The sequence below is a fragment of the Gavia stellata genome, chromosome 4 (assembly GCF_030936135.1).
Source record: "Gavia stellata isolate bGavSte3 chromosome 4, bGavSte3.hap2, whole genome shotgun sequence".
Taxonomy (NCBI): Eukaryota; Metazoa; Chordata; class Aves; order Gaviiformes; family Gaviidae; genus Gavia; species Gavia stellata.
In genome coordinates, this window is record NC_082597.1 from 41,298,415 (window position 1) to 41,324,937 (window position 26,523).

General features: G+C 40.1%; 1 protein-coding gene across 1 annotated transcript in view; it reads left to right on the top strand.

The window, feature by feature from the left end:
• The first annotated feature begins 4,166 nt into the window (after window positions 1-4,166).
• Window positions 4,167-26,523, top strand: part of TPH2 (tryptophan hydroxylase 2) — a 49,938-nt gene continuing 27,581 nt past the window's right edge. The window contains exons 1-7 of the mRNA XM_059816738.1: window positions 4,167-4,271; window positions 7,607-7,759; window positions 10,261-10,444; window positions 10,554-10,654; window positions 13,779-13,846; window positions 19,161-19,357; window positions 21,144-21,279. Coding sequence (XP_059672721.1) covers window positions 4,167-4,271; window positions 7,607-7,759; window positions 10,261-10,444; window positions 10,554-10,654; window positions 13,779-13,846; window positions 19,161-19,357; window positions 21,144-21,279 — 944 coding nt within the window. The remainder of the gene's footprint in view (window positions 4,272-7,606; window positions 7,760-10,260; window positions 10,445-10,553; window positions 10,655-13,778; window positions 13,847-19,160; window positions 19,358-21,143; window positions 21,280-26,523) is intronic.

Sequence of the window (26,523 nt, forward strand, 5' to 3'; positions counted from 1 at the left end):
TCTCCATTGGCTCAAATTAAATCTACCAGAGCCTCTCCTTTCATTGTTTTCTTCCAAATCCTGGATCAAAATTTATCATTTGTATTCCCAGATCTTCCTAGCCAGTCTATCATTTGGTAGATACCCTTTCCCAACAGCTGTTGATTGATTAAAATCCTCTTAGTGCTGTTAGAACTTGGGATGATTTTACTGGCTGCTTGAAAACCTGTGTTTCCTGTATCTCTGTGGCTTAAAAATTAGATGTATGTTCTCATCACAGATTTTTCAGCAGACCTATTATCTCACTCAGAGAAATGGACTTTGAAGTTGGTGTGTGTATCTTTTGATAATCTGGGAACAGATTGTACACCTTTCTTTCCTTGTTGTAAGAAGCAACTTTGGCTAGTCCTCTTGTCAATTATTTCACAAATTCCTTGTTTTACCAAACAAATGATGATTTGGTTAGGTATCAAGACTTCTGTTTTCTGCTTGTGTCAACATCTCTTGCATTAATAATAAGCGTATCTGTTCTTCTCCTTGCCTTTTTGACTTTATATCGAATAATGTTATTTTCATTTTTAGATCCTTGTGAAGTCCACCTTTCTTTATGCTTTTTGATACTTTTTCAATACTTTTTCACAGCTTCATTTCCTTCCCCATTCTGCCACACTATGACTTAAAAGTTCTACTTCCTGCTGTAGCACTTGGTGTTGATCTGGGAGAGCCAGAGGTAAATTCAGATTATTTCTTGGTGTATACTAGCTACTCTGCACTGTGAATTTTATCCTCCTGTTAAAATCAAATGGAAGGTCTTAAGGTTGCTAGTAAATGTCATCAAACTATGGTAAATGTTACAAATAGTTTTAAAGAAAACTATGCTGAAATGGACGGTATCTCTAAAGGGGGAAAATGACATCTCACAGACTTGCTTCAGAGTTAAATTTCCATTTGAGAATTCTGCATTTTTTGAGCTTAAAAAGTGCATAGCTTACGGGTTCAGACAATGCTGACTCTGTTCTCATAAGAGGACAGGAAAGATATGTGTATAAACTAAAGAAGATCTTGGAGTTTCTGATTATAGGAAATAAGATGCCTTTCAGAAATAAAAGTAAGCTTATCTCTGTGTGGTAGTCAGCTACCAGATATTTTTGAATAGCTGCTTCAATGAAGTTCCAATTTTTTGGCCAGGGATTTTAAGTGTTCAGTTGTGTTACATATATGGCACTGTGAACTATAATTGAACTCTAAACAAAATCTGTAGTTTAGCAGTAATCCCAGAGCCATATACCAGCTCTGTTGTACTGTAGCTAGAACAAAGAAGAAATAAACATTTTCAGTACATAAATGTGTGTCCTTTAGTCTGGCACTGATATGGGAAAGTCCACCTACAAAATACAAGTTGCAAAAGAAGAACTTCTCTCCAGGAAGAATCAGTCTCTCTGTGGGATTCATGGGCAGGCAGCATGGTTGCAATAGTTGAATCATTTGAGCTTCTTCCCTGCTTGTTACACGGTTACCTGCTGATATAATGTACCTTTGTTTGTTTTGCATTCATGAGTCATCCTGAAGAGGCTATGAGAGACAGAAAACCTTTGCCATGCTCTAGTTACCGCACAGAGCTGTGATAGATAGCAAGGCTACTGGGTAATAGGGTCACTGATTTGTGTGATGTCCCAGCTGCAGGGCTAGCATCTAACAGTAGATAAAATCATGCTCTGTCATGCCGGTAGGAGAAAAGACTGCTCAGTAGAGCTTGGTTTCATCACTGGAGCATTCGGAGAGTGCTAAGCAATCTCTCTCTCACAAATTGTTCAGCTGCAGGAACTGCGTCTAGGTATCTCAGGCATAGCAGGTAGGAATAGAAAAGTCCAAAGACTCCAACTTGCTTTCCCATTATTAAAAATAATGAATAAACATGACAGAATCTCTCTTGATAACTTAAGATATGAGACTGAACTATGACATGTAGACATGCTTTCCCCTAACTGGGAAAACAAAGTAAAACTCTGTGGGTTAGCATAATGAAAATGATTGATTTGCATTACAGGAGCAGGTAGAGGAACCAAATACTATTACAATCTTATTGTCAAGCAGAAGAAAGGAAAAGCAAGGCTAAAAGGGTTTACTTCAAACCTCCCATGAGTTCTGAGGCAGAACCTAGCCTGGTCCTGAACATCGAGCACGACCATCCATTTTAAAAAGGGTGTCATCTCACTGACAATGGTCAGTTTAGACTGGAAGCTTTTGCTGGTTTTTGTTAGCTGTGATTAACAGGAAGATTCCACGATACTCCATGGGAGCTATGAAATGTTCTCAAATCTTCTGTTGTGCTTCTGTGTTGGTCTCTCTTTTTAAGAGCAAAACAAATTCCCTGATGATGCAGATATGTAAGTGCTAGTTATGAGATGCTGAGTCTAGCAAGGCTAAAGGCAGTGAGGTTGTGGAGGCAGTCTGCAGCTGAACTCAGATGTGACATGAAGCTTAGTACTGAGTGATACCTCCTGCTGCTTGCTTTGTGCAGCTCCCTGCTTGGTGTTTCAGCTTCGGTGGATCTCCCTGCTCAGTGTCACAGCTTCAGTGAATCTGGATTTAACTTTTTCTTCTCAATCTGTGTGATCTGTGTGTATACCGAGTTAAGGCCAAGTGATGCCAGCTGTCACATTCAGCTAGGTTGCCCTTGTTTGGGGAGGCTGCAGGGCAAGGCACCAATGGTGCTTTTCAAGGGGAAGTGGTGACCGTTTCCCCTGCCTGGTGTGTTGGAATAGAGAAAAACGTGTATGTATTTGAAGGAAACTTACTGAAACAGGGCTCCCAATCCAGATGTGCTGTTCAGTCCTACACTCCGTAAGGTAACCTATTTGTTCCAAGTAAGTCATGGAAAAGTTTTGGAAAATGGGAGAAGCAGGGAGGAAAACTATAAGGAGAGCAAGTGGCAATGGTAAGCAACAAAATGAGTGTTTAACCTCAGAACGTTAGTGGAAGAGAAATTACAAGTCCTAAAACAATTTCACAAGTCTATTTGAGAGACTGAGACAGTCCTTTAAGACTGCAGTCAGGTTATTGTTTCAGCAGTTGCCTTCTGCTCACTTAAAATTTCTGAGCTAATAGTAGTCTGAAATTAAGTAGTAAACAAATTCTTAAAAAAATATCTAAGTCTTTACCCCAGAGACACAAGTATTTCAGAGACAAGTGAAGTTGTCATATAGATGTAAATATAAAAGGATCTGTATGGGATTGTTTTACCTTCATAGGTGATTAATTGCTTTATTGATGTTGTGGTTAGAAGAGAGTCTTATGCTCAGAGTCTGGCCCTTACACAGCTCAGGTAGAAACCACAGCCATTGCTATCTTGACTGAGAAGCTTTCTCTGGTTAAGCATTCTCTCTCAGTGGAAGTACTCTTTCCATGTCACCAATCGCCCTGCAATATATAAGGTATGTTAAGTCTTGCATTACAAGATACTATTCCTATCCCTTCGTACCTCTGTTTCAGTAGCCTGTGTTTTTCAAAGCAGTACTCTATAAAGGGGGGAGAGATGAGTTTCTACATCAGAGAGTTTCTCACATCAAAATCTCAGCACAACTTCTCTGTGTAGAAACTCAGCCCCTGCTTTTCTTTGGCATCTTGTCCCCGTGTCCGCCCTGGGCCCTCTCCTGGCACTGCTGGCCATATGTCTCCCCAGGGCCCCGGCGGCCTCTGGCAGCGTGCCCTGCTGCCCACGATGCGGGGAGAGGGCAGGCCTGTCGGGTTCAAAGCAGCGTTTCCCTGCCCCAGGCAGGCGGCCGCGCAGGCCTGTGCCCCACAGCGGGGCCGAGGCGGGCAGCGGTGTGAGGGGAAGGTGAAGGCGTTGCCTTCCCCCAGGGTAGGCGGGGGGAGCCGCCCCGCAGTGGGTGCCTCCGGGCTTGCGGTCGGCACTGCTCCCCCGCAGCCCTCCTGGCCCCGGGGGGCTCCTGCCGGGCCGCTGGGCAGCGCCCGGAGGCGACACCGCTCCCCGTCCCGCCCCGGCGGTGCGCGGCGGCGGCTGAGGTAAGCGGAGGCCGTGGGCGTTCATCTGCCGGCGGCTCTCGTCACCCGGAGACGGGTCTCCCTTAATCGGGTTTCCATCAGTCTCCGCGGGGGCGTATAAAAGGAGCCGCCGCGGGGCGAGGCGGGCAGAGCGCGGCGCTGCCCCCCGCCCGCCCGGCCCCATGCAGCCCGCCATGATGATGTTCTCCAGTAAGTACTGGGCGCGGAGGGGCTTCTCGCTGGACTCGGCCCTGCCGGAGGAGCGCCCCGCCGTCGGCAGCTTCACCGTAAGTGGCGGGGCTGGGAGCGGGGCTTCTCGGGCGGGCCCAGCCCCGGCGGCGGCAGGAGGGGCAGCCGCGGGGCGGGTCGGGTTCAGCGGGCCCGGCCGGGGGCGCGGTGCCCGGGAGCCGTCCCCCTTCCTTTTAGCTAAGTAAGGCCAAGTGAATGAATGGTTGTTCAGCAGTTCGAGGGGCCGAGGAAACTTACGTGGCGGTCTGATGGGTCCTCATTCAAAACGCTGCCTTAAAAGTCTCTTTAAATAATAGTAAAAGTTTCATTAGAAATACAAGCCTTACTACAGGAATTAACCGTATTGCTATTGGAATAATGTAAAAGTACTGGGGTCCAGTTCGGGTGGGTTTAAGTGCTTGAATTTTGAAAGCCTGTGATTAGTCCTGCTGACTGTGTGCACCAGTGCTGTGTCAGCAGAATCTGCCTTTTCAAGGCACTTGGAAACCTCACAGCACGGTATGTAAAACATTTTTGGCATTACGCAAATCGCATGCATTTACACTGCGTTGGTGCCTATGGTACTTTCATTGCTGAGCGGCTGGCTTTGAGGTCTCCCGCCTTCTGCCCACTAGCAGGGGCACGAGAATGTCCGGCAGCATCGTATAGAGGATGTGCAGTTTCCCTGTTGAAAACCCTGTCAGGAGGTAGGAACAGTTCTCTGTAAGATGATGATACAGGTGCAACAGGTGCTTGGGTGATTTCAAGCACGGGATAAACTTCTGCATGCTTACAGGTAAATGCATTGAATAGGTTTACTTTAAAAAGAATAAAGAACGTTGATAGGGACTGATAATGTAATCTGCTCTGAATTTGTGAAATATTTAGGATTATAAAGGCTTTACCACCTGTAAAATTTTATGACAGCTCTGCAACGCATGAAAAATCAGATTACTTGAGTAGAACCAACAGAATGCACCAGTTTGTACCAGTTGTGAGCTGGCCTATTGTCTTTATAGTAAAATGCGCAATATCCCTGTTTGTATGTACTTCAAATTCTATTTGAATTATTGAATTAAATGGGATAAACTTGTTTTACTGTCTTTATATTTGAGTTACTTTCTTCACTGCGTTCTGCTATAGATCACTTTCATTCCTGAGTATTTGCGTTTGCTCCAGATAATTCATTTTCATTAGGAAAGTTGATCTACTAGTCATTATTTAATTATGAAGTGTACTAATGATGATGACTGATAAGATATGAGTTCCTGCAATATCACAGCCTCTTCTGCTGGGCTCATAACAACTAGCTAATCTAGTTTTCGGATACTTGAGAGAGGCTTTCAGTTATCACTTCAGCTAATGCTCGCTTGAGAGTATTAGGGAACCTGTGACAGTCTTGGAAGGTCCCAAGTGAAGGTCCCCCAAGAGGGATTGATGGTATTGAGATTCTCAGACGCTCAGTTGACTACATGATCCTAGGTACATAGCTTCCAGAAAGCAGCATACAGTGAAAAATCACAGATGCTATAAAACCAGCATCTTTGTAATTTCATGCGGAGGTTGTGTACTTGATGTAGGTGAAAAGGACTCAGCCAAATCCCAAATATTATTCAAGTTAAACAAAAGTGACCTTCTCCTAAACTACCCCTGAGCAAACTTCCTACTGAGCGGAATCATATAAGCTCAATTACTAAAAAATAAACATGTTAGAAACCCTTCATATATCATTCTACAAACATAATTGCTTTTCTATATTGTTTCTGTGTAGTCCAATAAATGATAAGAAAAGACCACAGAGACTTTTTAGCATGTCCAGTAACTAGTTTAAGTGTGGCTGGTTTAACCTGTGCCGTTTAAAGAGTGTTTTTTTGTAAGATTATGCATTTTAACTAGCCCTCTTTTTAATTCAGTGCATTCTTGTACATTAAAAAAAAATATCTCAGAAGATCCAGTGGGAGTTGACTTGAGAACTGTGGGCCCTCTATTCAATAGAGGGAGATATTTCAGAGTGGACTAGGTTTGGGTAAAAAAGTAAACGAGTTTGACATGAAACATGTGGGTGCATTTAGATGAATGTGATGGAAATACGTTGTCACTGTCAGCGATACCAATTTTTAAGAAAACCATTTTATATAATCCATTTTGAAAAGGAATCAGGTTGAAGTTTACTAATTTTTTTGCTGGGTCATGAGGCACTTTATAAAATCTTGTAAAATCTTTTAGAAGCACAGGGACACCCTTTGCTCAAGTCCATCGTTGCAGGTCCACACACATTATGCGAGTGGGATAACCTACCTGTAAGGAAAAAATAAGAACAGAGATCTAACTTGGCTTTCATCAAGTGTTATGAGACCTGTTTAAAAACTGCATTAATTTTCGGGTTATTTCCCGTAAGCTGCTTTACAGTTTACCAAAGGACAATTTAATGCACGTGGAATAGTTGTATAGGATTCTTAATTTCTATTTCACATACTTTTAGTGACTATAATGGATGATAAAAAAACAGTTAGCATCTCACTGGAGATTTAATTTCTGCAGGAGTCACAACCTGGGTATTGGAAAATGCAGGCTGTTTTTTTAAAATCATGGTCAATCTTAGAAAAAGTATCTGTCAAGGCTGTACTGTTGGCATCTCAACAAGATTTAAGTTGATAAAATAAATTTTTTTTTAAAATGCTGGCTGAAATTTGTCTTAAAGCAGTCTTTGACCCCCAAGTTGAGAGAAGAACGTAGGAGTGGTTAAGGATGGTGTGATTTTCTGTATTTATTTTGAGTTCCTCAGCCAGCTCATCGTCTATGGGAGGTACAGTCTAAGCTTGTATTTCTGTGCTTGTTTGTATAATCAACAGAGGTTTTGTTTTCTCAGGAAAAATGACATTACATGACAACAGTAACTGTACTACAACAGAGAACATGAAGTTTATGTTTTAAATTGAATGGTTAATACAAAAATACAGACCAGTATAAATCATCGTAAATTGACTGGTAACAGGTTAGAGTAGCATCAGTCCAATTTTGCAGTGCAATTTTGCTGCAATATTCACATTAGAATAGCATCACTGCAAGCTTTGCAGTAATTCAGACCATCTCCATTTGCTTCATGTTTATTACTAATGATAGCATTGCCCTAATATTTCTATCCCAAACATTTATAAGCTTTTCGTTATGCTTTTTTTATGGATTGGCCTCTTATGCAGTCATCTCTAACAGCAGCTTTTGACCTGTGGTACTGGTTTCAAGTAAATGCATTACCTTTTAAAGTAACCTTTTAAAGTCTGGATGAGTTCAATTTAGCTATTTTTTAACAAAAATTTCTCTTTGTCTAAAAAGACTTAATTTTGGGAAATGCCCATTTGCACCTGAAATGTTGCTGTTCTTTATCCATTTGTAGCTAAACAGATCGAGTTCTGGGAAAAATGAGGAAAAGAAAGGGAGTAAAGGAAATGGGAAAGGTGAATCTGTCTCTGAAGGTGGAAAGACAGCTGTGGTGTTTTCCTTGAAGAATGAAGTTGGTGGATTGGTGAAAGCTCTCCGACTCTTCCAGGTAAAGCTTACAAATCATTATGCTGACTGGACTGAGGAAGGCTACTGAGGTCGGGTTGTTTGTTGGTATAAATCTAATGGAGCATGGCGGAAGGAATAGAGTGCAGTTACACTCTGCAGAATTGAATAAAAGTCACTTAAAATTTTATGGACCATTCAACAACGCATTTTGGGCTCGTGAAGGGTTTTCTGGAATAAAGTTTAACAGTGATTCTGATGTTCACACCATTCGCTTTAGATTTCTGATGCGTGACTCTCAACACCGTAAATTAGATTTGAAGTTATCTGTGCAGGCCACAATGAAAGGAGGCACTTTCAGAGAGCAGTTGAGAATCTAAATTACATACAGTCAGGTGGTGGTGGCAGCCTTGCTGCAGGACAATGTTTGGTCATAAAGCTAAATGCATCTTCAAGTGCTTGCAGGGTCAGGGCTTTATGTGTCTAACTAGAACATAAATTGTGAAGTATTGGTTCCCATATAGAACCCCACACAATCAGTGGTTTTCAGTCAGACTGCTAGTACTTCAGGTAGTCTGCTTGCCTTATTAGTAAATTGAAGAGGGCTTGGAGGCATGTCTGAGGATAGTTAAAGCAAAGCAGTATGATAAAATTGTTAGGTTATTCAGCCTGTGCAGTGCAGTGAAGAGAAAGTTAGGAGGTGGCTTAGGGTCTGCTTCTAAGGCCAAACCATCAGAGGGGCGTAAGTGTGGGAGTACTGGGCATTACCAATCCTAATTCACAGGAGCTGGCTCTGGGAGCAGATTCCCAAGGCTGATGTAGATACGTAGATTCCCCAGCCAAGGAAAAGGAGGTGAGTTAGACCCCCGGGAGAGAGGCTGCCAGGAACCCGGGTTCAGGAACAGAAAGCTGATAGGAATTGCAGGAATCATGTTTTTAATGCAGCTTCTCTCCAGAGGTTAAGTGTCTAACTGCAGCTCTGGCTTAAATGCTTGAATGGGTTCATACCTGAAATCCTGGATTTACATATCAACTCCCCCTTCCTGGGAATGGGCTCTCTATGTACATAACTAACTATGGGCTCTATAGTATAACTAACTCACTCTGGTCTCTTAAAACATGGCTGGAAGATGTTGCAGAGATATCACCCCCATTCACAGAGTCACTTAGCGATTTGAGTATTGTGAGGGGGAGCGCAGGGTTTTGTTCCCTTCTCAACCTAGGGTAGATCAAAGCCACTTGTCTGACTTCCCAAGAGAATGCCTAAAACAGGTATCTCTGTGTCAGCTGAAAACATGCAGGGGAGTCCTGTGGCCTGTGTTATTCAGGAGTAGATCTTCAAAATGATTCTGCTCAGCATTGTAATCTGCCAGTTTACAAATAGCAGAATCAAAACCCCCAGCAGGTGGAGGGTTTCCCTTCTGTGAATTTGTTATGTGAATGGGTTAGCTAAGGAGATAGCACCATATACATACCTTATGGAGCATGCTAGTTAAAGAATTATGTACATATATCCAGTGGTATAAAAGCAGAGACTGTTGGTTGGCTGTACCAGAGGGGACCTTCACCTGAAATGGGCGTTTCTGCAAAATACAGCAGGGAGGTGGAAGTACAAGTGCAGAGTTCTCCTCATTTGGAAGTCAAAAAATATTTTACTGGCTTCATTGAGTAAGTGAAAAGATAGTTGTGAAAAGTAACAGGTAGTTTGTGTCTGGCAAAAAAAGGAAAAATCAGAGAGTCAATAGAAATATTGGTTGAAAGTAATCATCTAGTCCAACCTCCTGTTTTGAAGCAAGGCTAACACAACACCAGATCAGGTCAGCCATAACACATTATGGTTGTCTGTCATTGTATGACACCCTTGGCAGACCAGTAGTTGTGGTGGGAGATATACCCCATAGGAAAATTTTAATGCTAGAACTATTTACACGCTTGTGTTTAGTTTTGATGGGGATGTTATAATAGAGAATAAATTGAATTAGATTTTAATTTTATTACTATTACCACTTCAGGTAATTCATAATCGCTGCAAGAAAGATAGATGAGGACTGATATACAGTTATCCTTAAAAAATATTTTCTCCCTTGTGTTCATGAGAGATGCTGAAGTAGTACACATTTAATAGCATCTAAGTAAACACACTCAAATTCAGTTAAATTAACGGTATTATTATGCATATTGCCTAATAAAATTGCATTTCATATTTAACAAAGGTAAATATGCAATTGCATTACAATTTTTTTATTTTTAAAAGTGATATAGTAGTATTGTCCTTTATAAAAGATTGCCTTGTTAGGTAAAATTGAATCATTAGTTAACTTTGTTCATTAAACACAATAGTACTATTTTTACATTCAGTATACAGATTTTTTTGTCTTTATTATTTATTAAGCATCACTAACCAGTTATGTAGGTCCAAAGTGAGTAATTTCAAAGAAAACACCTTTTAATAACTGGGAAAAACTTTCCTGAGGAACAATGCCATCGATATTCCTCTTCTAGCTGGTATGTCTGCATTTCATACACTATTTCCTCTTTCCACAGGAGAAACATGTGAGTATGGTTCATATTGAATCACGAAAATCGAAGAGAAGGAACTCGGAGGTGGAAATTTTTGTGGACTGTGACTGCAGTAAGAAAGAATTTAATGAACTAATCCAGTTGCTCAAGTTTCAAACTAATATTGTATCTCTCAATCCACCAGAAAACATCTGGACTGATGAAGAAGGCAAGGCTGCTTTTTGTATAACTTGGCTTAGACACTGACAAACATTTTGCACAGCTATCTCCATAGTCTTACACTCCAGTACATTAAACTCACATTCTATCTTCTACAGATCTCGACTGTGTCCCTTGGTTCCCCAGGAAGATATCTGAATTAGATAAATGCTCACAGAGAGTTTTGATGTATGGATCTGAGCTGGATGCAGATCACCCTGTAAGTGTAACATAAAATTGTATTGTAGATAATTTGTTCAGGTTATTTCCCAGTCAAATGAAAAGCCTGTTGACTGCCGATTCTGAGTACTTTTTTCAGCATATGGTTTTCAGAAGATGGGGATTTAGTTCTCTTCAGTGGTTTCAGTGAATTAATTTTCCTTTTCTGTAGTAGGACACCCAAAAAAGAGGTCCTCCAGAAAACTTATTCACTCTTGAACAACTATGTCCCCTTTTGTACTGCTTTCATTTACTTATTTTTTTAATTAACTGGTTGATAGAAATCTTCAGACTCTGAAGAGTTTAGATCAACGTGACCTTCGGTTCTGTTACAGCTCTTAGGTAAGAAATGATATTAACCTAGGTGTCAGAGAAGAAAGAATTATGAAGGAAGACTTCCTTGGGCACTCAAGATATAATTGCAAAATAAATCAGAGCAACATGTTCCTGTTTCTGCATGAATGCAGCAGATGGGAAGGTGTCTCACATTGTTTCCTGACTTTGGTGACAGGAGACATTTCACACAAGCTGTATCTGCAGTAGTGCCAAATGCTTAGTGCAAAAGGCAAAATAATAGGTTTGTTATTGTTTTATTTCTTTTGGCTGATGTCCATAAATGCTTAACTTCTGGGTCTCTAGATGGCAGATGATGGCAAGCATTTGTGTTACAACATTTTCACTTGTTATAAATCCAAGTTTCTACTTTTGGACCACTTGGATGAAAGATACTGGTGGTAGCTAGTTGTATTTATTCCTACTCCAAAGTAAAACAGGCTGGATTAAACTGGTATTGTAGGAAACTTCCAGCTGAAAGGGAGTAGATAATGAACTAAGATATCTGACCATAAGGTTGTCTTGTAGTAGAATCAGATTAAACTGTAGCTGTAGGCGATAGTCTCCTTTGGTTTTTGTCTCACACATTTTTGTTGGTATTGTCCAAGGTGGAGAAAAATGGCCCCAAAGAGATTGTAAGTGACAGCAGAAAGATCAGTTTTGTAGGGGACTCTCTAGTGATAAATCTGTGCTATACCGTGATAATACAGTGCCTGTGCAGGCTCCTCCCTGGTGACTGCCTTGGCTGAGGAGAGGCAGGTACTCCTGGTGGCCCTGGGTTTGGGGCTCTATGTCAGTGCAGAAATGGCACTCAGACCTCTGCCTTCTGTCCTGTCTGCTCCATAGCTCCTACAGTGGCCGTGCCATGGACTCAGGCACAGACGCTCACGCCTGTGCACATAAGCAAACGGACATCATCGCGATGTCCCCCGGCAGCCCCACTTTCCTGTGCCTGGTGTCACCTGCACGTGTTATCAGCCATGATAAGCATCATCACCTCACTTGGTTCCCAGCCATCTCTACCATGTGTGAGCCCTTCCCACACGGTGAGCCCGCAGCTGGGGAGCGTGTTCCTGGATCCTGGTTTCTGCCATGTACTTCTTGATGACAAACTAGGATTTACCTCACATTTTCTTGGAATGGAAAAATCTGTTGATTACCTTCAACCATTAACAGTAATTTGGTTCAAACAGAGGCCTTAGTGGCAGCTCATTCTAGCCTTGAGTCGACGACTGTGACGGGCCATTTGATACTGTTTTATGTTTTGAGCTGGTGCCTTCATTAAATACTTGAGTGCTCTGCTGAAAATTTGCCTTCAGTTTTACAGACAATGAAGGAAGACATTTGCATTTTATGAATATATATTTTACAGTTGGGGGAACTCTTATAAACATAATTTACACACCATTTGTTAGCCTATGCAGCATGCTAGGTGTAAGAGATGGGGGGCAAAAAAACTGTAAAATCTGTGACTCTGCTTTCAAAGGCCACTTCTGGTGCCTGCCCTGTTCCTTAGTGGTGGCGTGTAGGTGCCAGAGGACCAAAGAGAATTACCCTATTACAGAACCAGCACAGCACCGCTTCAGCAGCATAGCCCTAACCCACTCCGTAATGGCTAATGGTTTCAGTCTCAGTTTCACTACACGTGACAGGGTTTTAAATCCCCTGTGCTGTCTTCCATACCCTTTTGGCTCTTGAACAGTCTGCAGCTGAGTAACAAAATGCTTTCATCAAAAGAGATTAAGCAGATAAGGAGACTCCCCCAGATTACAGCTTTTTGCCAGTCAAAAAACTTTTCTGTGTAGGAGTGGAGGCTTGAGGGATTTCTGCAGTCCTCCTGGACTCTGCCCCAGCAGTGCAGCTTTGGTTATGGGGCACTAAAATGCCTTCTGAGTTTTCTGGAAGCTCATACAAATATTTCAAATCAAACAGCCTCATCTTTTCATTCTCTTCAGTGATCTGTGTTTGTGTATGTGAGCAGTAAGGAAAAATGCATTTTACTTTTCAGTTCTGACTAGGGGAAACTTAAATGCACTTTCTGGGCTACTAACTGGGGAACTTGGATAACTCTTTACCCTTTTTCATCTTCAAGAGGTTGGCAGTCCTGCCTTGAAAATAGATAACTCTTTTTGTAGTCCAAAATCTGAAGTGTCTACATCTTTTATAGGTATAGAAGAGATCTCATTTTAGTTTTGAATAGCTTAAACTGGCTGGTGTGTGTGTGTGTTATACAGCTCTTTTGCACTTAATATGCAAAAGGTATGAGCCTACTGTAGCCCATGAGCCCTTCTTCTGTAATTCAAATTGGAGCAATATGCATATTTGCTGCTTGAGGCTGATGGTTCAGTCTCTAATGCATTGGTTAAGATGGCAACTTGCTGAAATAGCATCTTCAAAATGAGTTGCATATGAACTCTGGGCACTTGATTCTTCTAGTGAAGAAAGATGTATTAAGGATAGGTCAATTATTCTGCTTTGTGCCTGCATGTATATCTCCATTCAGATTAAGGAAAACCTGAGTGAGATGAAATGACAAGGAAAAAGTGTCCCTTTTTCAGCATCTTGGATGAATGAGTGTACCTGTGCACAAACCTGTCTTGAAAAAACTCCTGTGGGACTTTGGTGGGGAAAAAAGTGAAGAAATCCTTATTTTCTCTTGCAGTCCAGTAGATAGTGTTAATCAAAATACAATATAATTAGGTACCAAATAAGCACTTTAATGATTTATTTTATAATTCTTACAGCTAATTTTCTGTCCTGATTGTAAATTACTCTCTTCTTCTTTGCTTAAGGGATTTAAAGACAATGTCTATCGACAGAGAAGAAAGTACTTTGTGGATGTTGCCATGAGCTATAAATAGTAAGTACTGGCATAATTCTTCCCCATGCTGCTGACCAGTTAGAATTCATGCTCTGCTTAATTCTGTAGGATGAAGTTTAACAGTAGACAAAGTCATCCTTTAAACTGTGACTAGTTTAGTGTAGGCTATAAATGACAAACCTGATGTTTGAAATCCCATTACATTTTCAGTACAGACAAGTACAGGCAAGTAAAGCATTTGAAAGGTAAGCACTATCTCTTCAACATTTTATTCATAGCTGCTTAAACTTAAGGAACTCTTCTACAAATGCTTGCATGTCTTAATGACAAACTGATGCACTGCTGAATCGCATGTATCTAGCATCCCTGTGTAGCTGGACGAGCTCACTAAAAACAAAATTATTATTTTTTTTTCATGCGCTTACTATACTGGACGCTGCAAAATGATATTTATCAATTTTGCCAACACAGCTCTAAACTTCTCAGAATTCAGTCAGTGGATTTCTCTGTAGTTAGTGGAGCTGGTGTCTGTGCACAAATACACGGCATATGTTTTCTCATTTTGATTATTTTTTTTTTTTCCCTCCTGTGTCAAGTCAGTATTTTCAATTTGCTACTGTCCCTGGAAGTTAGGAAACTTTCTGTGCTACCTTCACATAGCTACTGTGTTGCAATTTTCTTGTCACAGAAGCACTCAACTAATTCTAATCATACTCTAGGTTTTATTTGCAACAGGCCTAGGCCTTCATTCTCAAGGGAAAGAACATACTAATTTCATGTTCTTTTCCATTTTACTGCACTTCTTCAGGTTTTTCATTTTTCTCCTTTGAGATTTCTACCTATGTTGTTTAAAGAATATAAAACACATCAATTTTTTCTCCCTTCATAGAAGGCTCCTCCTGTCAGGAAGCAATTCAAAAATGGATTTTTGAAGGTTTTTCAGTTCTGTTTTTTTGTTTTTAATAAAAGGCTAGTATACGGGCTGCAGAAGGCAGGGGGAAAAGGGGGGTTAACTCTGCTCTGTGACCACATAATCATGATTATATTTCTCCTTTACTTTTGTCCTGTCTCCTTTACTTTTTGTCCTGTCGTTAAGCTATTACCAATCTAATAAATGCGTAAGTGCTAGTGTTGGTTCCCCTTTTTTCTGTCCATGGTGGCATTTGTTTAGCTGGCTGCTCATGACATTCATCCAGCACACTGAGCTGCTGCCTGCTGGGCGCAGGGTGCTGGTAGGTGGAGAAGCTTCCTAGTCTGACCAGGTAAATCCCAAGTTTAGCCAGCTTTCAAATGTAAATTGAGACAGTTTTTTGTTTGTTTATTTACAGCTGATTGATTTATTATCTTTTTTCAGTTTAATGCTTGCTGTAGAGTTAGTTCTTCTTGCCTAGTATTTATTGCAGTGTGAAATGTCAAGCAGGTACCCGTGAATGAGGGCAGACTGTGTGTGCTCCTAGAACTCTTTCAGTAGATCGTATAGTTCTCCATTCACCCATGACGGTAGCAGTAGTGCCATGTATTTCAAAGCTGCTAAGTTGCTGGAAATATCTTCTTCCTTTCTCCCTCTCAGCTGCCTAAGTGCTGGAAAGATCATGTAGCTGGCTCACTAAGTAGTGGTTGGTCTTCTGCTACAAAGGCGTTTTGTTTTTTTTGCCCTGAAACCAGTGAGAAACGTCTTTTCACAAAAATCACGTAGAGTAATCCTGCATATTCCCAGAAAAACAGATAAAGGAAAGGAAAAATCTTTTCCTTCTTTAGATTTTGAAGACTTGAGAACCATTTCTGCAGGCACATTAGAAAAATCAAACAACCCAAACAGAGGTTATGTGGGGGCCAGATCTTGTACTTCAGCAAAACTGCTCAGAAGTACTCCTTCATCCCATTGATCTTTTTGAACCTTTAAAAGATTTCAAACTCTTATTATCAGCAGAGGGAAAACAAGATGCTTGAAGTATTTTTAGCAAGGGACCACGAAATGGCTGGGAGGCCAGTGATTAGGGCAGTTGCCTGAGATGTGGCAAAATCTCATTCATACTCCTCAGGTCTGCTGCAGTGGTTATCTGAAACCCAGGGGTGTGCCATATCTACTGGGCTGTACAGTCAGTCTCTCTCTGGGTATGTCTGTAGAGACAGCCTAGGGAGACATTTACCCTCACCATCCTGCAGTGCAGCCTAAGCCACACTGAGGAAAGGTAAATCAGCTCAGGGAGGACGCTGTGCTTGTACAGCTAAGCTGTTCCTGCTACCCATGCTGGGGAGCTCAGAATTAATTTAGGTCTCACGACACTATGTTGCAGTCTCACCACACCCTCTTCTATAGTGTAATGGCTGTTTACTTATTTATACAAAAAGAACATCTGTGTTGTAAGGTCAGCTTCCCTTAGGGATAAATTCAGAGCATTGTTTTGAACCTCTCTGTGTCTTCCAGGTAAGTTACTTTCCTAACAATTTATTGAGGCTTGATGTATTTCTACTTTTCATTTTCCAGTGTAAAAATACCCCACACTTGTTTCCTTAAAAAAATAACAAAGAGATTTGGCTGCAAAAAATTGCTGCAAGGAATTGGTTCTGTAAAAAAACCCCGTTGAATTGAAAATCCCGGATCAGCATTTCCTTTATGAATTGCTGCTGTTCTGTAGTGGTAGATGTTCTGCTTTGGTTGAACATAAAGAGGCTTCTGTGTGGGGAGAGAGAGAAAAAGACTAAGAAATGAACTTGGAGGAGCAGATATTTGCTGGTGCTGGGTGTTAAAGGGAAAGACGTGTTAATAGAGCACAGGAGTGAAGATCAGCTGTATGAAATAAATGGACCAAAAAAAATATTCCTCCCTTCTTCACTTAGTTTCTATCCTAAAGATAGTGAAAATGTGTTACTCTTGCTAATTAATCCTTTGAGACTGATCAGGAATTGCGAAAGTGCTGAGAAAATTAAAACTGGAGGAAAAATACGAGGTCTAAGAGAGAATTCATAATGTGAGTTGATAGCTCATCACCATGGCAAAATTGAAAGACCTTATTTTAATAAGAGGAAATAAACATTCAGGATAGGTTAGCTTGTAGAGTCGTCTTTCTCAGCCACAAGAAAACTGGCTATGCAGGCTGGCCATTCCCGTGATTTATGGAAAAGTTTGAGTGCAAGGTGGGTCTTGCTTGTTGAAGTAAGAGGGTGAGAAAAATGAGATTTGAAGAGCTGGGCGAGAAAGGTATAGGTCGTCCCTCAAGTCTGGCTGCCTTGATCCTCTCAGTAAAAAAAGCAGTATCATGGTCAGCTGGAAATATGATCAGCTCTTCTAGGCATAAATCCTGTTAAGGAATTAATGTTCAGTGAACCTTATTTCAGTACTAATGAATTAATTGAAATGATAACTAAGTTAGAAACCTTTTAGTGAGCAGTGAACAAGCTTCAGATCCTTGATTGTGTTTATACTTTCTTAGTGACAGGCTAAATAGAAACCTGAGTTTTTCCGCTGGTGCACAGATTTCTTCAACTTTGCTGGAGGAGTGCTGACCCATACTGGCAGTATCCGTAGTAGAGGTCAGGTCTAAGGAAGAGGGAGGAGGCTACTGCACAGTATTTTGGTAACCCCAGGTGGATGGATTAGCAACCTCCTCGTACCTGTCATGTACGGTACAATTTAGAATAGCTGTGTTATGCTTTCTGTGAGCTGGCAGGCAGCTTCAAGCTGATAAAGTGTAAAGGTGAAGACAGATACCAGACCTGAAGGACTGACTCCTACCACAGAATGGGCACGAACCCAATGGAGCTTCTGTTGATGAGAAATGCGTTTCTTGTCATGGCTGCAAAAGAGTGGCTGAAGGGGAACTAGCGGATGTATTGGATGTTCAGTGAGTCCTTTAGAAGTATGAGTACCTCATACAAAGTGGCCTTTGACTGACAGATGATTGCCATGGATCAAAATACTTCGATATAGAACAAGGCAAGGTGATTAAATAGTAAGTTTTCAATAAAGATGAGGGGACAACCACAATGTATGTAGGGTGGATGCTCTTCTCTTATGCTTGTAGGGACTGCATAGCAGCAATCACATGTGACATGAGCTCATTCCTTGCTACCTTGTATGGTGGAGGCAGGATTATGAACCTGGCAACAGCCGAGGTGGAGAGCCAACCCCCAGCAAAAGCTGAGCGCTGCAATTCTCCTGCTGCAGTGAGATTCCCCGTGCCTCATACGCCTGTTCAGCTGCTGTCTGCAATGCTGGGGAAGCTGCAGCACTGGGCTGGGAATGCCCATGTTGGCAGCCCTGTGGCAAGGGAGTTGGAGATAGGGACTGATGGGGTGGAAGGGGATCCTGTGAATTCCTTTGTCAGTCTGTACTTCGTTACAGTACAGGAAAAGAGAATACCTGAGGAGAAGGCAGATTGTACAGATTACGTACTATAGATTGTGAACATTAAATCCAGAGAAAGATTATAAAGTTTCTAGGGGGAATTCATAACGTGAGATGATGGCCCATGACCATGGCATGGGAAATTCCTTACAGCTAAATACAAGGCAGTGCAAATTGGAAGGAGCCCTTCATACTCTTCACACTGTCAGTCAGTTTTGAATTAGCTGTAACCACTCAAGGCAAATCTTGGTTGTCAGAGATAGATTAGTAGGTACCCTGGAAGGCTCCGGCTTTGCAATTTCTGTGCATTTGTGTAAGGGGGAGGAGGCAGAGGAACAGTGCAGAAGGAAAAAAGAGAGACATGTATTTAGAAGCTTAATTTCATGTAGGCTAGACTCTTGGCTCTGAGGTGAGCTTCCTCATGATGTAGTCCTGCATGAATTTGGGGTTCCAAACATATCTGCACATGTAAGCAACAGTCTAAACAATAAAAATACATATTTTAATTGGATCCACACATTTCTAAGCATCTATGTAATTGCCTAATCTTCACTTTGTAAAATGCTAGATAATGATGCCGTGTGAATGTTATGTATTTTAAAGAATGCATAGAGCATTCAGTCTGCTGGTGGTCTTACTGAAGCTACCAGTTAGACTGAATCAGGATCTTCAGCTAACCACTTGCAAAGGCATCAGTGGCAATAAACAGAGAAATATTACTCTGGTATAGGAACATGACATATAAGAAATCCATCCTTCTACTATGATATGTACAAAGATTAAGAAATAATCTCATTGCTTAGTAAGAAATACAGTTCTTAAGAAATTAATTTAATAGGTACAACATAACATCAAGAAGTAATTCTAAGAAAAAAATAATGTCTAATAGTTCTAGTAGTCTCTGTCTGCCTTTATTTATTTAAATAATACTTTTCACAGAAATTTTGCCATCATCTAGAATCTGGTTGTATTGAAATGTATTTTGTATTATTTTACTTTTTACAGCGGTCAACCCATTCCCAGAGTGGAGTACACTGCTGAAGAAATTAAAACATGGGGGGTGGTATTTAGGGAACTCAGTAAACTCTATCCCACCCATGCTTGTCGTGAATATTTGAAAAACTTTCCTCTGCTGACCAAGTACTGTGGATACAGAGAGGATAATGTGCCTCAGTTGGAAGATGTTTCCATTTTTCTTAAAGGTAAGATTCATGTTTGGTTTGTCAATAGATACAGTTTCATGAAAACACTCTTTTCTGTTAGTACAAAATACAAAGCACATTGAATGGAGACTCCCAGCTTTGTCAGTGGACTTTGGTTTCGTCTGAAGTATCATTATGTTTTTGACATTCTCCATGGCAGAGAGTTTGTTAAATCAAGACAGTTGTATATATGTACCTGCAGGTATGAATCTGAGAGGAATTAAACAGCTGAACACATATCACGTGTTGTTAGCTTGCACTGGGAGAAAAGTCCTTCAGTATGATGAAAAGAAAGAGCAGAGTTAGCTCTGCTCTTCTCATTGCCACAGGGTGGGTGTTCTGATAACCACAGTGGGCATCCTCCAAATATCCAGGCAGGTAAAAGAGGGAATAAAATGCCAACATAACCAAATTTAAAGAGGAGAGCAGGTTTGGCACATTGTTGTACATCCTGATGAATATGAGGCTTTCCTGAGTGCCCAAGACCTCATGAAGCTATTCGTTATATTTGTATGTTGAAAAAACTCAGTGGGACTCTATAGGTAATCTGGTACTTCTCTTTCATGTTATTTTTTAAAGGGTCAGGATAGTACATGTTTAAATTTGAAAATATCCTTCTTTTTCATCTGTAAGGGAAATGTATCCCATATGGAAGGAGAAGCGACAGATGTGAACCTGCAGTTTTTAACTCTAGAGGAAAAGGTGCCAAAGACTTCAGTTAAGATTTTCTCTTCTCCTCAGGGGTCCTTTCAGATACATATACTTGTTCCTTAATCCTCTTGCTCAGGAGCTTCTGGAACTCAGGAACTGAAATATTATAAAGACAGCTGTTTGGAAAAAAATGTTAAGTGTTATGAGAAAAAATAGCAAAGTGTTTTGTCCCAAATGTGCATGGAAAATTTTTAACTAAGAGAAATACAAAATTTGTAACGAAGGGCTTACTTTTCACAGTCTCTGCTTTATCCATAACTCTTGTTTATGAAACACCTGCATTTACTAATAAACTGACTCATCAGTCTTCGAATTTGGTTGTGTCCTTCTGGATCTCTAATCTATTGTGTTGTGGTCTGTAAGGAATGATGCCAAATTGTACAGATTCTTTCTTCGTAACTAGAAACTCAAAACCTACACTTCTTTCAGAAATATGTTTTCAGACTACATACAACAATGGTAGTGTCTGTTGAAGAAAAACTTGAAACATTCTCCTGTAAACACTTGGAAAGAGTAAAGAATTAATTTGGGAGAGAAATGTCCTTTTCCAAGTCACTGATCCTGAAATAATTCCCCACTGGGACTAATCTGACAAAGGAACACTTTGTTAAATAAATGAGGACCTCAACTGTGAAAGTCGATATTTTAGTATCACAAACAGTATTTTATCTGTAAAAGTGAGGACAGATTTTATTTAATCCTATTCTGTTCTGTTAGTTATTAATGTATGTTACGGAAGTCATCTGTTTTGGAAACTTTTCTCCTGTTTGGTCCTAGACATGAAAACCAGATACTTGGTGATTTGAGAACATCACTTAGGGTATCTTACCATCTTCTCTAGACAAATGTATCAAAACAAACTTTGAAATACCTCACACTGTTTCCATTAAACATATGCTAGCGATGCAAAGTAGTTCTTGTATATAATAGGTGAAAATGATGTGTGGTGATCTTCAATCAATATACTCTCTGTGTTGTGCTTCTGGTAGAATAATTAACTATAAATCCTTACCTGTCCTCAGAAATGGATATAGGGAAATATAATAATGTCTTTTGTTATCTCCTTCACTTTCAGAAAGGTCTGGCTTCACAGTGAGACCAGTTGCTGGATACCTATCTCCCCGAGATTTTTTAGCTGGCTTAGCATATAGAGTTTTTCACTGTACTCAGTACATACGTCATGGCTCAGATCCTCTCTACACACCAGAACCGTAAGTTGCTACATTTGCTTTAGCGCTGAAAAAATATGATTGCTGGATTCTTGAAAGACCCAATTGAATTTGCCCAGATTGAAAAGAGGAACATTCCCACAAACATAAAAATTTAGTTACACCGGTGATGACAAAACCCTTCACACTGGTGAGCCAGAATTTAATTCAAAGGCTTCTTTTGGACTTTCTACTTTTCTTAAATAACTTGGCTATTTATATGGTGGGTCAAAAAATTCTATCTGGATTATTTTTCAGTGGAAAATGGAGTTTTCAACTAAACATTTTGAAAAAGTATATAAAATTTTATTTTCTGGTGGACAACTAAGGAAAGAAGTTGGAAAAAAAGCCCTGAATCCCTTGAAAAAAATTGATTTCAGAATTAAAATTTGGTCTTCTTGTGTCCTCATTTATCTTTTTTGGGCCAGGCTCCACAGCTGAACTTTTTTCTCCTATAACACAATGCAAGCAAGTTATGAGGCACTGTTCTCTCACCCAGAGAGGATACTAAATATGAAGCCTGTTACAGGGAACATGATAGAAATAAGAGACACTTTAATTATGACTTTCATGGGACAGCATTGCAGCTTTTCCAAAACAGAATATTGTGAGTTTGGATGAAATATTTTGGTATTTGGTCTTTTGATGAAAAGTGGGGAAAAAAAAGATCGAAGCGATTGTAGTTCTTGTCTTGTATTATATATGGTGTGCTCTGTGCAGTAATAGCAGAACAATACATGTCAGTTAGATAATATGGAGCTAGTTTCACGAAAGGCATCCAGTGATCTTGTAACCACAGGAATGACATTTTTGCAGTGCATCAGTCATCAGACGGTTAGCATGAAATTGTAACTTGTTTATTCAGCTTGTACTATTTTGGTGTATTTTATTTTTACCAAAATTTACACAAAGGGTTCACATATATATATTCAGCTCCAGTCCTGTGAACACTTTGGACCCATGCCTAACTTTGATTTCATGAATAGGCTGCTGAAACCATGGGATAATATTTTTGGATATAAAAGGATTAATGGAACCACATACTAAGCTGTCCCTAAAAATGCTCTAACATTATTCTGGCAGGAGTCACCAGGTGGTGCTGTTATACACATATCTACTTATTCTCTTCCTCAGCATGTGAACTGGGAAAAGTATTTGCTAATATGCTATGAGGCTACTTTTGCGTGTGTGTGTGTTTGCTGGGAAAGAGGCGGTAATCCCTGAAGGAATTCACTCACTTATGTAACCTCTGTAATTAGAACTTTAATCTCTTAAATTTGTAGGCAAATTACTACAATGCAAAATTCTGAAGGAAGGGCTTGAATATATGATGCTGGGCCTCTTCTGGTCTCTCTGAAAATATCTGTAGATATTTCAAAAAAAGAAATTATACTTAGGAAGTACCAGGTTTTGCACCAATGATTTCTTCTCCTGTGGGAAGCCAGTGTCTTAGATTGCAGCACCTGCCAGTGCTCAGCAAAAGAATAATGACATTTATTAACTTAATACAAACTAGGAGAATATTTTCATCTATTGATAGGGATTTAGGTACATAACTGCAACAGGATCTAAGGAAGGAACATCTTCCAGGAAACAATTAAGTGCATCTATGTTTTTGCTGATGTTCTCTGGTATATTTGAGACCCCTGTAGTTTTCAGGACACTGCTTACATTCAGAATTATGCAGTGTATCATAGCTGATCCTTAGTAGTAATGGCAACTACTTTTTTGTAACCTTTCTGGTCATGGTGTCTGGAAAGTCACTACGTAGTAATACTAGTTCAATTAGAATGAAGATTTTTATCCCTTATTTGGGCTGAACTTAAAAATCCAGGTTATGGTCTTAACAGCTCTAAATATGACTAACAGAGGAATTAAGTTGTAATTTTCTAATGATGTTATTCTCTTCCTGCAGACCTCCTTGTTCAGAAACCACAGAAATGAAATAATCTGTACTATTAGGAACTCCATAGGAAAATTTTGAAAATCCCTTTTAAAATGTGTTTAATTTTTTTCATAAGATAGAGCATGTATTAATTGTTATCAGAAATGTAGAGTGAAATCCTAGCTTTTTTTGTAATCAGCAGCAAAACTAAACTGACTTGAGTGGGGACAGCTTTTCATCTTCCGCAGTAGCTGCAATGCCCTGAGATCTGCTGGTTGATAGATGGGGCCATAATGATGATTGCTGCAGGTCTCTGGCTTTGTGAATGTTGCATTTCAGCAATATAAACCTGGTAAAAAGACTCCCTTTGACTTCAGTGGGCTTTCCATCAGATTTAACACCCAGGCTATAGAGCTAGATACAAATTAGAGAGTTCATTTGGTTTGGTCTGTATCACTACTATATGCATTTTAAAACACTTCTTCCTGGGTTTCATTATGGTTCTACTACATTCACAGAGCTATATAGATTTCCTCTGCTCTGCTAACTAATTTACTCCAAGAAAAATCTTTTGCTGTGAAAAGTGCATTACGAAAATCTTATTTTCTCTGAGCAATGTGTGTGAATAAATTAAAGGAACTTAATTATTTTCTGAATAAAACAAAACAAAAGAATCAAGCCTTGATAGTTAAGAGAAGAATTATATTGTTTAGACTATCTATAAAGGGCCAGACTGGCAGGGAAATCTAAGAGACTCCAATGACAATCCCAAATGGTGGTTCATGGTTCTGCTTGGAAGATTTGATTTTTTGTTTGTTGGTTTGTGTTTTTTTTGTTCATATGTTTTTGTTTCAAGCTCCCCTCTTTATAACTCCACATTCAAAATACTACTTTGCATAGTTTTAATAGAAGAATCTACAAGCTAAAGCATGAGAGAAGTATCTTCTGCCTCCTCATCCTCCTTCCCTTGCCAGGAGAGACAAGTTAATGGGACTAGGCTTTGTCTGTTCTCATTTTCTCTGCAAGGATGGAAGTGACACAGAGCCCGTGTCCCAGTGCAGAATAGAAATAACACGTCTTCACTTATTTGTTTCTGGGAGTTGTTACCTCAGCACAGGAAAATAGAGATGTAGACGCTCACTCACCTACTTAAAGCCAGTCCCACTATATCTTCTTTGCTCTCGTTATTTGAACTACTGATATGAAGTTACCTTGAATGTATCTGGACTGATGCAGTGCAGCATAGGTGAAGTGCTCAGTAATCAGTGTTGATTTCTCTAGTGAAGATGGAAAGTGGAGTTAGAGGTCTGGGCTTTGTGGCCCATTTCTGTGTTGGAAGGTCATGGTTGGAGGAGTCATGTTCCTCCAGTGAATTGTTTGGTACCGGGACTTCTCTGGATGTATCCATCAGACTGCAAACTGCATTTCCCTACTGTCCTTTGTATTGTTAGCAAGCTAAACCTTTCAGGAGATGACAAAACAAATTGTTGTGACTGGAACTGAAAAGGGTCATTAACCTTTGATGGTTATCCACTCAAGTGATTCAAACCATCTCCTGAACAAAGAGATGGATACCATGCAGAGCCAGCCAATTTTTCAAGTCTGAGCTCCAGTGAGGAATGGAGTAGTATCTAAGCTATGGGTCTTGTGGCAGGGAATTTTGATCACCTTGCAAGACTCAGAGCATGACGAAAGGGGTGTGGAGATCATAAAAGAAAAGCCTTCTTACTGGCCGCTTTTGAAGACGTTGGGAATTTCCCAGGCTCTGAAAGGACATGCAGTGATGTAGAAACAAGGGAGGAATGATCTGACTTTCAGGAGGAAGGACAAGCTTTACTAGGCAGCAGAAAACAAATGCAAACAATTTTCATTATGTACGTATGATGTCTGATACTGTTCCTAGCCAACTGTACATATCAAACATGTTTCATGGGCGTTGACTAAAAATATTGGCACATAGTAAGCTTGAACACTTAGCCTATATTGCTACAACTGAATCTCTAGTCAATGTCCACGGACCATGTTCATTTTATCATGTCAGACACAAGAGTATCTGTTTACCTCACTTGCTTCTTTGCAAAGGAAATATGTATGTCTAGGAAGGCGAGAAATGAGATTTGGCAATTCCTTTGTACTGTTGAGTGAATTACTCATATATGAGGCTGGCTTAAACTTGTCATGCACAACTTCAGAGCAGTGCTTGTCTCACCAAAAAGTGTGAATATAACATGAGCAAATGTTGGTAAGCATCTGTCAGCGAGGCCATCTGGGCTGAGAAGAGAGACTTGTATGTAACCCTCCAATACTGGAACTATATTTGATAAGCTTTTGGTGAGACAACTAGGAATGCCAAAAATGCTAATCTTCATTTGCATGCATTCAGAAACTACTACTATCTGCCTAGACACAGTTGGCACAGACTTCTTGGTGAAGAGTACTGAGTAAGGAGACTTTAAATTATATAGAGGGTTGTTTTTCTGTTCGTGATTTATCTGAAGTGTCAGGTTCTGTGTCTTTTCAAACAAAAATAGTTTATAAAAGACAAATTGGATGATTTTGGATAGAAGGCAGAAAACTTGATGTTTTCTCCCTGCCTTTAAAACATTTGTTTACAGCTTAGGAAAAAAAAAGAGAGAAATGTCTTTGAAGAGACAAAAGCAAAGGAAATGTCAGATCTGATTCTTAAAGTGAACTTTACTACCAAGTCCATTATTTTCTGTGAACAAATGCACCAAAACTTTCAGTACTGTTTGAAAGCTTTTGTAGATGATGCATGTGCACTTTCGTTACGTTGGTTAGCAGTTTTTTGTACACTTATATCTGCACTTTGTTGTGACTAATAATGCACTCACAGGTGTGGACAGTAGTTCTTTCTAAAATGATTGGAGCTCTTTGCTTTTTCTGAAATCTGCTTGGTGAAAAGTGGACCGTGTAACAAAAGTACTCAGTAATTGCAGTAGAAAGTCAGGACTAAATGAGAAATTAAGCACCCAGAAACCTCTGTAAATATTGCCCTGAATTTCTAGTGGCAAGTGGCAAAATGTTTGATTGTGGAGCTGTACCCAGGTGCAGAAAGAGGAATGGAGAAGAGGAAGAGAGAATGTGTTGCATTTTTAACTTGATTTACGTGGAGAGAAATGCTGAAAACTATACCTGTGAGACATCTGGCTTTTCTTTGGGCAATTCAGTCTTCATGGTACTAAGCCTGGAAGACAGCAGTGATCAGGCCCTCCCACTCAATCTGGAAATGATGGGGAAATCACAGAACAGATGGGGTTAAATGACATATAACACGTTTAATAGAAGTAAACCTGTATGTTTCTACAGAACCATACACAGGGAAGAACAACTATTCTGTAGAA